A 12,695-nucleotide genomic window follows, 5' to 3' on the forward strand; every position below is an offset into this window, starting at 1 on the left:
TTCATTTTTATGAGGGCAAGGACATAAAGTTCTTGCCATAGCTCTTCTCTCAATTATTAACACATCTTTCCCTCTTTCCCAGGAGCCGCGGACTCGCTTGCTGCCGTATTTGTTAAGGCTGCACTGGCTTCTGTTACAGGTAGCCCCCTCAAAATCACAGCAGCTTCATCCAGTGGAAGTTTACTTTTCATTCACAGAAAGTTAGTTGCTGGTGGGGTCCCAGGTGGATGGAGGCTCCACCAGCTGGCAGATGAGAGAAGAGGGACAGCAAGGCTAATTGGACGGGCAGCTTTTACAAGTCCTGTCTGGGAGAGACATACAGCACTTTTGTCCACATTCCATCCACCGGCCTTAGGCCTGTGGCTTTATAGAGCTACAGGGAGTGGGTAGGTGCCCTCTGGCAGAAAATTCTCTTCCCAAAACTCTACACCACGGAAGAGGAGTGCGAATTTTTTGGTGGAAGACTAGCTAGCCACCTCTACTACAAGTGTTAAATTCTGAGAAATTATATATTTTTAAGATTATTTATTTATTTGAGAGAGAGTGAGTGAGCGAGAGAGAGAGCATGATCGGGAGAAGAGGCAGAGGGAGAGGGAGAAGCAGGGAGCCAAACGTGGGGTTCGATCCCAGGACTCTAGGATCATGACCTGAGCTGAAGGCAAATGCTTAACCAATTGAGTCACTCAGGCGCCCCCCGAGAAATTATATTTTAGAAACAATGACCTGTGGCCAAATCTTTTTAAATAAATATTTTATGAAGTTTACCTAACATGATTAATTTCAATAAAACACATTAAGTCAATATCTATTATTGAGCACCTAGTAAGTGCAAGTCTCGATAAATCTCATGGAAAAGTTGGGAGGAGGGGAAGATAACAAGATGAATGAATCATGGTCTGTTCGTGAAGTATGGCAGAAAATGAACTTTTTTGTATATTATATACAATCACAATTACATCCATTAAGATGTGATTTAAAACATAATCTTATTGCTAGAAAAAGAAAAATGTTTGCAACGAGAGTATTTGTTTTGTTTCCTGATTAAACAGTTTCACTGTAGGAAAATTTGGAAAGTACAAAAAGTACAAATCAAATGTCCTTAATTCTATCACGTGGAGGTAATCACTGTGAACATTTTTTCCTGTTATATATATACATGCATATTTGAAAAATTATTTTATGAGGACAAATTTCAAAGCACTGAAGTTAAAAAACATCAGTTGACCTGTATTCACCTATTTGTAATCATGAAGAAATTCGAGAGAGAATGCCAAAATAAACTGTTTTTCTTTGCTGGTATCTGGGACACCAAGGTTCACGATTTATCATTAAAAGAGAGAAGGAGAAACAGTTACAGCGCCTCTCGGGCATCTAACACACAAATGAACAAATATGTTGCTGCAAAACCAATCCGCATAACAAAGCACCGAAGTTCCCTACGTTCATTCAGCATTCATGTAGTATGTGCAAGGACCATCAGAATATGTTCTAGAAGAAACAGATGAAAGGGATGGGGCTGCAATAACTGTCCAAAGGCAATTAGGCTCAGCCAGGAGCTCTCCCTCCATTCCTGGATGTGTTGGAGAGAAGCTGGAAGACCTTTGCATTCTGGAATGTCGAGGAGGGAATCCAAGCACTGGACAGGAGAAAGATGCCCTACAGTCATTTCCCACCCAGGGTGCATGGATGCTTCCACGGTGCAGCCCCACACATGGTCCCTGCAGAGGCAGCTCTTATAGGAGCTATTTGGGATTATACATCCTGGGCCAAACTGGCCTAACCGGTTAGGTGGTTGGCCAGAAACTGGGCTCTCATAGCTCTGGGGCAGGAAGGAGTTAAATGCACCATCCTTGGCACCCCAGAGACACCCTAAAGACTCAACTGGGAAGCAGCAATGGAAGGAAGTGGCAAGTGGAAGCAGAGAACCAGACAGGTACATGTCCAAAGAGTTATAGGAAGGTACCTATTTCTTTGTCATACTGCTGATGGCCATTCAAGTCAAAAGCTGCATCTTGTGACTTCTTTGATCGATTAGAGGAACTGTAACTCTGAATGACATGGTCAGTAAATTGTACCATCAAGTAGGCAAAACAACAAAACTAGTCACAGCGTTTTGACTCAATCGGCCGTTGACTATAGAATTTTGTTCACCTTCCCGCTTTTGTCCGCTCCTCAGTGAACTCACGGTAGCTGTCTTGAAAACAAAACAAAACTCCACTATGGCTTTGCAAACACATTGCGTCATAAACAATTGATAGAGGTGCTTCCAGGTGGTTTGAGCAAAGTGCCACAGAGCAATGAGGCGACCATTGAGGTTGCTAAAGTATTTCCTGCCCTGACCACGGTGCGTTTCTGGAGAATATTTAACAGGGACGGTTTTAATGCTTCTAAAGATGTTGAAACTAAAGAACAAATATTGACCCAGAAGGTACCACAACTCTCCTGAAAGAGAGTAAAATACATCCTTTATAAAATGAAAAACTACTTGGCCGAAATATTCCCAACCCCCTGCACAACTGGCCCTCAGAGGGCAGAGAGGCCAATCTGGCAGGGCTGGGGCTCGGGCGCTCAGGCACCGGCCAGCATCACAGGTCCCCTCTCTCTGGGAGGCCGCGGTCCTCGCGCCAGGCCGACTCGCGCCTCCAGCCAGAGCAGCCGGGGGCCCCGAGGGCACCCCAGGCCGCAGCTGGCGGCCGCTGGCACGAGCGCCAAGTGACCAGGCCAGGGCTTGTTCCCGCGGCTCGGCGCCGTGGGGAGCTGGGCTCAGCCGAGGCCACCCCGCGCGGCAGCTCCACCGCCCGCGGCGGCCCTGGAGGTGCGGCTCCCGCCCAAAGGGACCTTCCCTGCGCCCAGGCGGCGGTGAGTCAGGGCGCGTTATGCAAGTGCTGGCCGGCCGGCCGGCGCCTCCCCTCGGTCTTTCACCCCGGCCGTTACGAAAGCGCGACCCCCTCCCGCCCCGGCTATAAAGCGGCCCGGCGGCCCCCGCGGCGCGCTCGCTTCCCTGGCTCCACGCGCGCCCGACGCCGCGGCCAGGCTTGCGCGCAGCTCCGCGCGGTGAGCTGCGGCTGGGCGGCCGGGGGCCGGGGGGCCGGGGGGCCGGGGGCCGGGGGCAGCGGGCGAGCCGGCGGGCGCGGGCGGGCGGGCGCGGACGGACGAGCAGGACCGGGGGCCGCGGCCAGGCGCTGACGGCGCGCGGTCCCCGCAGGGAGGAATCCGGGCACGATGGCGTGGGTGTGGGCACTCGTGTTGCTGGCGGTGCTGGGCAGCGCCCGGGCGAACCGCGATTGCCGGGTGAGCAGCTTCCGAGTCAAGGAGAACTTCGACAAGGCTCGCGTAGGTATCGGCCAGGTGGCCCGGTGGCCGCGGTCCCCGGTCCCCTGCGTTCTCCCTTACCGGCGGCCGGCCTTGCACGCCGGGCCCCCCAAACCCTGCGCTCACCTCTTTCGCAGTTCTCCGGGACCTGGTACGCCATGGCCAAGAAGGACCCCGAGGGCCTCTTTCTGCAGGACAACATCGTTGCCGAGTTCTCTGTGGATGAGAATGGCCAGATGAGCGCCACGGCCAAGGGCCGAGTCCGTCTTTTGAAGTCAGAGCTCCCCCACTCCCCAACCCCCAGCTGAGCACCAAACCCAGACTGGAGAGGGAGGGGAGCATCGGGGTGGGATGGAGGGAGGAAGCCCTTTGCCGGCCTGGCTCAGAATCTCCTTGGCTTTCGCAGTAACTGGGACGTGTGCGCAGACATGGTGGGCACCTTCACAGACACCGAGGACTCTGCTAAGTTCAAGATGAAGTACTGGGGCGTAGCGTCCTTTCTCCAGAAAGGAAGTGAGTAGTCAGTTCCGTGGAACCGCCTCTGGGGATGGGGGCCATACCTGACCAAATTGCTGGGTTTCTTCTCCAGTGGCAGCCTGGAAAAGAATGGTCTGTGCGTGGCAGGATTCCTCAGCAGGGCCTGAGGTTAAGGAGGTGAGACTGGGACTAGTGAGGCCCCCTCCCGGCCCACCTTTCACCTTCATCTCCAAAAACCTGGCCCAAGCTCAAAGGGACTTTGGGCTTGTCAGGTGACCTCCTTCTGCCATTTTCGTGTCCAGCCACTGTGCCAATGTGTGTCTTCTCCATGCTCAAACATCCCACCTCCCCAAGACCCATCCCACATCACCACCACTCAACCTGGTTTTGTATTTCTTCCATTTCATTGGGCTGAATCCCTGGGACAGCTTGATTACTCGGGGACCCCCAGCAGAGGCTGGGAGACCCTCATCCAAGGAGGGAGGGAGCCTTGTGCACAGGGTTGGCTCACTCCCAGTTGACCTACCTGCAGATGCTGGGATACTGAGCCAGTCATAGTGTTCTGGGTGGCACTGACCTCTTCCCTTCTTCTAAGCATTGAAATTCAGATGGGGGACAGGGTGTTGTAGACTCTCAGAAAAGCATCCTGCAATTCGGGCTGATCAAAAGAACACAACATTTACATGCCCTTTCTACTTTCTTTCCATTTCTCTTAAGTTTCAAATCTGGAATCTCTTTGGTACCTAGAGAATAATGCTGGCCAGGGGGGGACACATCATGGGATCTTAGAGATGGAGAAATAACTGTATGATGGGGGTTCAATATACAGATGAATAAACTGAGACCAAGAGAAGGTAGCGATTTGCCCGTGGTCATACAGAGTTGTGGGAGCCAGTGTCAAAAGCCAGGGGTTCCAACTCCCAGGTAAGTAGTAAAAATTATTTCAAATAATGTAGCAAAACTTGCTAGAATGATTCATTTAGTGTGAAAAGTAAGCTTTTCCGATAACGAATTACAAAAATCAATACTGGGGGTACAAGTGTACTGATTTTTAGTAAATGTAAACACATAATGCTCGGATGCATTTTCAGATGCACTCCTGAGAGGACTAGGGTTCTGTGGGTAGTGTATTTGGGAAGGGTGGGAAGGGATTCAGTGAGGAGGTGGGGTTTGCCTCTTTTCTCCTCCTCCCCCTACCAAACCAGATTAGTTTTGCTTTTACCTCTGGTAGGTTGAGAGTCTATCCAGAATTTCGTTTGGAGGGAAAAAAAGAAACCCCAAACTATTGAAATCTTGAAAGTGATGGCTGCAGATATTCAGCGGGGTGGCTACAACACAGAAGCCTCAGATTTAAACCCCTTGTGAGGTCCCCTTTCAGAAAGGAGCAGTACTGCACGGCGGCCGCGCACGTGGGGCTCAAGTCAGACTGCCTGAGCTCAGATCCTAACTCGACCCGCTAGCTGTGGGAACTCGGGTGTGCTTCTTATCCTCTCTGTGCCTCAGTCTCCTCCTCTGCGAAGGAGGTGATCGTGGCACCTGCCTCGTGGAGTTGTCTTACGAGGGTGCCGTGAGTTAACCTGCAGAGAGTTAGAGCAGGGTCTGAGACATGTGTCCTCTGTAAGTGTGCATTATGAGGGCTTCCTTTTCTCCCAGGCACAAAATCATATTTTATCTTCTGCGCACGGGATGAGAGGTCCCACAGAGACCCCCAGGAGTTCAAGCCTCTCATTTGCCAAGTGAAGAAACTGAGGTCTCTATTAGTGAAGTGACTAGCCCAGGGCCATGTGGCTACTTAGCGACCCTACGACCCTATGTGACACCTCTTTGCCTAGGGCATGAGAAAGGGCATGAGCTGTCCCTCAGTTTTCTAAGTAGCCCACAAACTATGAGTTGGTGCTTCTACCTTATGTGTTTTCTGTGCTGGGGGGGAGGGGGGTGGGGGGGCATCTACAAACTCCTGCTTTTTTTTCTTGTGTCGGTTTCTTTCTTTCTTGACCTTGGTCTGGCACTACACGCTGACTTGCTCAGGAGGGTCTGAGGCCTCAGAGAGTGGCCTGCATTGTTGCTCTCTCCCCTTCTACACATGCTGCCTTTCACCAAACAGCTGTGTTTAAAACAAGGTACGCTTAGGCAGAGAAAATAACTCAGGAACAAATGCTCACTAAATGTGTGGTCATATTATTTGAAAATTAAGTGTAATAGATTTCCACAGTTACATATTAAATTTCAGCAGACTCGGACACGGCTTGCTGCCCCAGCCTGGGGCGTGCTCTGTACTGGCCTTCTGCCCCAGCTCTACCAGCAGCACACAGGACGTCTCAGGGGTTAAGGAATGCCACCGACAACCGATCTCAGTTGAATACAGGTTTCACCACTGACTGGCCTCTCTGAGCTTTGATTTCCTGAGCTGTGGAATGGGGACAAAGAATAGTCTCTGTTTCCTATGATTGTTGGGAGGACACATTAAGGTAATGCGTGAAAAATGCTTAGCCTGATGCATAATAAGTGCTCAGAAAATACCAGCTTTGATCATCACTGTTTTGGGCCTCTCCTGAAAGACCAGGACAAAGACTTTCCTTTGTCTGTCTTCCAGATGAAATCTGTCCCTCTGCGGGTAAAAGGGCCTTTGCAGGCTAAATAATGTGGGCCCGATTGTCTACAGCAGTTTCTTGAAGCCGGGGTCCCTGGACCCCCTACATCTAGATCAGCTGGTTGCTTATTAAAAGTGTAGATTTGTGAGCCCAAACCCAGACTTACTGAATCGGAAAGTCTTGGGGCGGGGCCCCAGAGTCTGTAGGTTTACTGTGGCCCTTAGCATTGCTCCTCCGCACAATGAAGCTTAAGAAACTGCTCGAGATCGTTCAGTCCAAAGAATTTGGAGTTTGAAGGACCAAGTTCACTCTTTCGAGTGGCGCTCAGGCAGTTCACCTCTCGTCTCAGGAGAGAGTGTCTAGTAAAGATGGTTAGGATTTAAATTCTTCATCGTCTTTGAACTATTTAGCCAGAAAGAGTCTGGAGGTAAACCAAACCAACTTAGGCCTTTCTTTTAAAGTCAAGAACAGTAGTCAATTTTCTTAAAACCAAGCATTGAAAGTTACTTAGTTCTTATGTTAGAGTTCGCTTCTGGCAACAGTCTTGGAAAAAGGAAATTAAGCTGCAGATTGGCTGAGCTAATAGCTGCCTCGATCGTGAATCGGGGTGACATTTCAAAGAAGGGTGCATGTGTGTCTGAGGGGTTAGGCTGCTGGGGCACCTCCGACGGACACACTGAGCCCCACCACCAGGGAAGAAATGACTTTACTTGCAGAGGAGGAAGACTGCCCAGAGGCTCGGGAGCCTGTGAGGGGAGCCGGTGGTTAGGGTGAGGCCCAGCAGGCGATCCCATGGCTTCTGTTCTTGGCCCGTCTGATGCATAACTGAGCAGTCATATGTCTGGGCACCCCCAGCTCTGGCCTCCGACACTCTGCTGTGGGAAAGCCTGGGAGGTGCAGTGCTGGCTCATTCTTCCTCCTGGAGAGCCTGGGGGGCCGAACAGGGGCTCCAGGGCCCACTCCTGCACAGCTGTCCTGCAGACCTGAGTTCAGGCTGAACCCTGTCCTCGGCTGGCACTCCAGGGGTTCTCAGAGCCGAGAGGTGACTTAGGGTGGGCAAGAGAGGCTTCCCTTATGCTCTCTGATGCTGGGGAACCTGGGTTCCTCTGGATTCCTCCCCCATGGAACCAACGTAGAGCAGAGATCATCACCGGCTACATGGCCTGGGCGTGAGATAGAAGCATAGAGGCTTTTTGTTTCTTGTTTCTTGTCCCCTCTCTCCCCAACTTACCTACTGCGCTGAGACAGTGTGGTGGAGACTTTAGGCATGTGGGCTCTGGTTCTGTCCAGCTCTTTGTGATCTTGAGTAGATTATTTAGCTTCTCTGTGCCTCAGTTTCCTCATCAGTAAGATAGAAATAGCGGCGTGCACTTTTGGGGAGGCGGGGGAATAATCGCGAAAACATGGAACCTGTCTGCATGGTGACCGATACATAATTACGTGCTCAGAAAGTCCTCGGCATGGTTCCGTGTCAATGAGAACATTAAATTAAGTAGAGATGTGCCACTTTTTGCCAAGTGTAAGGTGTTTGGCTACACTTGAGCATTGTTGTTTCTCCAGAGCAAATCTCTCCAACGTACATTCTTATTAATATTATTTCTCATCCTGCCTTTGATGACGTTTATACCACCTTTGTGTATACTTCTTCCTGGCTTATCTCCCGCTGCAGCAATAAATGAAATCCTAATTCTTCGGGGGCTCAGCTCTGCGTCTATCTGGGGAGATCGGGAAAGTATAAGCTCTGAGAAAGAATATGTGATGTCGGGGGGTGGGCCTCTTGTACCCTGGGCACAAAAACTACTCTCCTGTGCCAGCGCGGGGAAGGGAGTCGGGTTACTAAGCCAGAATTAGGCTGGAGCAGAGTAGCCGTGAGGCCGACCATCTGAGTGGCATCCCCCAGCGGATCGAGGGGACACAGGGCCCGAAGCTGGCCGCCATCTGACGTCAGCCACAAAGGCACAGATATTGTTGGAGAATAGATGGAGAAGACAACAGTAGAAAGGTCTATTTTATGGTTTCAGTGGGCTCACATTCTTGGTGGTTCTTTGGACAGATACTAGCACATTTATTGTCAGGGTGAAAGAGAATCACTGAAGTGAATGAGGTCCCCCCCCCCGCCCCCACGCCAGGATTCTTTTCTGTGAAGGAGAACAAGGTCCTTTCTTGTCCTTCCAATTTTATGGACGCCATCAGAATTCTCTATAGTCTCCTGTTTCCTAGAGAAATGAAACCAGTTTCAGGAAGGCGCCCGTTTCTTGAGCCGGGTGTTTCCCCGACACCGGAGCCTGCCGAGGGAGAGGCATTGGCTCCGCGGCTTTCTGGCTTGCAGACGATGACCACTGGATCATCGACACGGACTACGACACGTACGCCGTGCAGTACTCGTGCCGCCTCCTGAACCTCGACGGTACCTGCGCTGACAGCTACTCCTTCGTGTTTTCCCGCGATCCCAACGGCCTTCCGCCCGAAGCGCAGAAGATCGTGCGGCAGAGGCAGGAGGAGCTGTGCCTGTCCAGGCAGTACAGGCTGATCGTCCACAACGGTGAGTGGGCGGCGCTGCCCGCGCGGGGGGCCAAGGACGCGCATTTCATCCGCATCTGGGAGGAAACAGGGAGTCTGAGAAGCCCCAGGGGACCTTCTTTTTAAATTTTTAAAAGATTTTATTCATTTATTTGAGAGAGAGAGAGAGATCACGAGCAAGGGGGAAGCGTGGGGGGAGAAGCAGGCTCCCTGCTTAGCAGGGAGCCCAGTGCGGGACTCGATCCCAGCATCCGGAGATCATGACCCGAGCCAAAGGCAGAGGCTTAACTGACTGAGACAGCCAGGCATCCCCATCTTGTTCCTTCTTGACCAGATCTTTCCCGGTACTGTTTCAGAGGGAATAGGGAAAAAGCCCTTTTCCAAAACCCTGGCACTTTTAATTAAGTAAAGCTGCAGAGGACAGGCTCTTCCTTTTTATCTGCTCCCCGAGGCCCGGCCTGTGGTCCCATGATTTTGTCCGCGGCTACACTGCCCCAGAAAGCATTTGGACTGAATTCATATTGTTCAGAGATTCAGTGGTGCCAGTGAAGGGCCGGGCAGCAAACGTGGCCATTGGTGTAAAAAGTGAAAGGGAGACATCGCCATAGCAAAGTTCAAAACAGAGCCATTTCAACAAATGCTCTTTTTCTCATATGGAACCAAATAACCGTGAAGCTGCCTAGCTGGGTTTCCTCACTTATGTTTTTTGAGATTCCCTGGAACAACCACTGAATCTTTTTATAGATGTTACCTTTGTCGGATCTTGATTTAAAAACCAATAACATTCTGGAGGAAAGTGTGCAGTCTATTTTGAAACGACACTCGCTCACTCCCACGGGAAACCGAATTTCAAAATCTAAATAGGGTAATGCTAAAAATGTAGAAAAAGAACAAAACTGAACTTTTCCGTTGGTCATCTAACTAGTTGGCCCACACGACACCCAACAGATATGAACCCAAAAGAAAAACATTAAAAAATAAGATTTTGATGCTTCATCCTGGGGGCAGCCTAAATGTAGGGTAGGGGAAGATCTCACCACAGCCTGGCCCCTTGCCACGCCATTTACCTGCATTATCCCCCTCAAGCCTCAGAGAACCTTTTGAAGGACATACTCTCATTATCCACATTCTACCGAGGAGAAAACGCGGGGCACAGGTTGCCCAAGATCTCCCATGGGTAGCTGAGCTGGATGCTAGCCAAGGTTGTTCTGTGACCCCGAAGCCCCCGATGGTACTGGCTGGTGACACGGTGAACATTCTATGAAGCCACCCACACAGCGGCTGAGGCCAGGGTGATTTGGCCCCCACTTCCCGAAATAGGAGGATGTGCCCCCGATCCTTCGCAATGCAGTGAGGCAAACTTAAGACAAGGCAAAGGAAAACTTTCAGACAGCAGATCCTATGCTGTCTGCCCCTCTCTTGTCCCCAGAGAGATTCAAAGGGTTTCAGGAAGAGCCTGGAGGGTGCCGATGAATCCCAGCCACATCCAGCTGTGACCTTACAAGACATATTTGAACACAGCCAAGCCCTAAGGCCATCACGACATTCACTGTGTGCGTTGAACACTGGGTCCATCTTTCTGTCCTCACTGACTGTTTTCTCTATTTCAGGTTACTGTGATGGTAGAGCAGAACACAGCATTTTGTAGCAATGTGGAGTTTCACTGGAGAAGTTCCCATTAATTCACACAGCCTTCAACTCGATCTTACCTTAGGAGTTTAGTTTGCCCTGCTCTGCTCCCCTCCCCTCCACAAACACTGAACCTCGGTACACCTAAACATATATGTGGGGATAAGTGAACTTGCACTCAAATGACTGTCTTTCCTGGAATTTTCTGAGGAATTAAGGCTTAGGATTCCAGACTTTGATTTATTAAAATATAGTCACCCATTTCCTGTGATCTGGGTTTTTATTTGTGCTGCATCTGTGTCAACGTGGCAAGTCCTGTAGATGGTTTGGGTGGGGTGCACTTTCATATACTAGGAAGGGCTCTTCTCTCCCTGCTCTTCATGACTTTTGGCCTATTCTGGTTCCTAATCTCCATTATTAATGACTGTGTCTTCTCCTGACCTCTTGGAAGGGGGGCTTCCCCATTAACTGAGAAAAGTCTTAACTACAAGCTTGGCCAAGGCACTGGAGGCTAAAAGGGGAGGTGAGTGTTGGCTAGGCCAGGCCAGCGGGCTCAAGGCCCCAGTTGACCCTAGGTCCATGAAGAAGGTGGGATGGTGGGCTCACCCCCAGCCCTTCATGGCCTCTAGCTCTTAATATACTTGTTAATTCAGGTGTGGCCAAAATGTTGAGGGAGAGGTGGCTGGGGACTTCCCTGGGGGAGTCAGGAGATGGGGCCCTGGAAACCAGATCCACGAGAACATCATGGTGCCTCCCACTGGAGTGTGGGAAAAGAGCTAGCTGGGAATAGAAGTGGTGGGGCTAGAGAGGAACACCATCAGTGCCATCAGCGGCACCCATGAACTCGGTGCATCACCGCATGCAGAGCCATTTACCTTCATTGCCCAGGAGCTCCCGGGAGCCTCAGGTTTTTATCTGGAAAAAGCATCAAGGCTTTGGTACCAGTGTCTTGGTTTTAAGCCAGAATCGAGCTCAGATACATACTACTTGTGTGAATTGGAGCTGCTCAGGTGGCTTCTCTGAACCTCACTCTTGTGAACTATGGGGAAACAGTACCTGCCTGATGGGGTGCCGTGAGGATTCCGTGAGAGCACTTTGGAGCTGTGCAACCCTGGCCATGATGCCAGACTGACATCTGTGAAATGTGTGGGGAAGGGGGGAAGGGCGCGTGTGTGTAGAGATCGCTGCCTTGGAGCTGGCGTATCAAGAAGCCAGGGCCCCCTGGTCCTTCGCTTTGATGTGTTTTGTTCTCCCAGCAGCAAGGGGGGGAGACAGGCAGCCGGATATGGGAAAGCTCTGCCCGTCATTCATGCCTGACAGCAGGCTGTCAGAGCCAGACTCTTCAGCCTCAGTGTGATGATCCCAGACGCCCATCACATAGCCACACATCACCTCACAAAACAGCTTTCATTTACCAAATCTAGTAACTAAAGATGAACAAGATCCCTGTCCTCTTGTTCTCAAGCTTGTGATCCCCATAAATCTTACTTCGGAAGCAAGCTATTCAAGAAACCTGGTGAGTAATGGCAATGAGGGCGCTGATTTACTCTGCAATGAAGATTCATTGAGCCCCTACTATGTGCCAGGCCCCCAAGCTGCTGCACGTTCCAGTCATTGTCCATCCTCCAAGTGACAGGTTCTCTTTGGCTCTGGTTTCTTCTCCCCATCTCTTTGTCCCAGGGGTATTTCATAAAACCACACAGCTGTAAACACTACCTGATGACTCCTAGCATTGTATCTTTGGGCCCAAGTCCTATATCCCTGCATCTAGCTGCCTACTTTCCATTAGGATCTCACTGGGATTTCAAACTTATATGCTCCAAACAAAACTCTTGGTTCTCCCACCTGCCATTCTCCCAGTCGTTCCCATTTTTGTGTCCTGCCCCACCATCCAACCACTGTCAAGAGTCCCCCTCGAATCTTCTCTTTCCCCCATGTTCTACATCCTGTCCATCAGTAAATCATGCTTGCTCTGCCTTCCCAAAGTAGTTCCAAGATCGTTTCTCAGAACCTCCTCCTAAGGCCACCCCCCTCTGACTTCCCTCTTGTCCTGCTTCAGCAGCCGCCTAACCGGTCTTGTCTCTGCACAGCAGCCAGAGTCACATTTAAGGACACATACTAGGTCACATCAGTCTCCAATCGCAAACCTCCAGTGGTTGCCCAATG

The 12,695-nt window shown here is 50.7% G+C and overlaps 1 protein-coding gene across 1 annotated transcript; it reads left to right on the forward strand.

The window, feature by feature from the left end:
* The first annotated feature begins 2,927 nt into the window (after positions 1–2,927).
* Positions 2,928–10,790, forward strand: RBP4 (retinol binding protein 4). Its single transcript, XM_045809999.2, has 6 exons — positions 2,928–3,054; positions 3,206–3,333; positions 3,450–3,586; positions 3,719–3,825; positions 8,710–8,922; positions 10,511–10,790. The coding sequence occupies exons 2-6, from the start codon at positions 3,223–3,225 to the stop codon at positions 10,546–10,548; spliced, it is 606 nt and encodes a 201-aa protein (XP_045665955.1). The 5' UTR covers positions 2,928–3,054; positions 3,206–3,222; the 3' UTR covers positions 10,549–10,790.
* Positions 10,791–12,695: the final 1,905 nt, after the last annotated feature.

The sequence above is a fragment of the Ursus americanus genome, chromosome 6 (genome assembly GCF_024610735.1).
Source record: "Ursus americanus isolate L20-20 chromosome 6, mUrsAme1.1.p, whole genome shotgun sequence".
In the NCBI taxonomy this organism is placed as follows: domain Eukaryota; kingdom Metazoa; phylum Chordata; class Mammalia; order Carnivora; family Ursidae; genus Ursus; species Ursus americanus.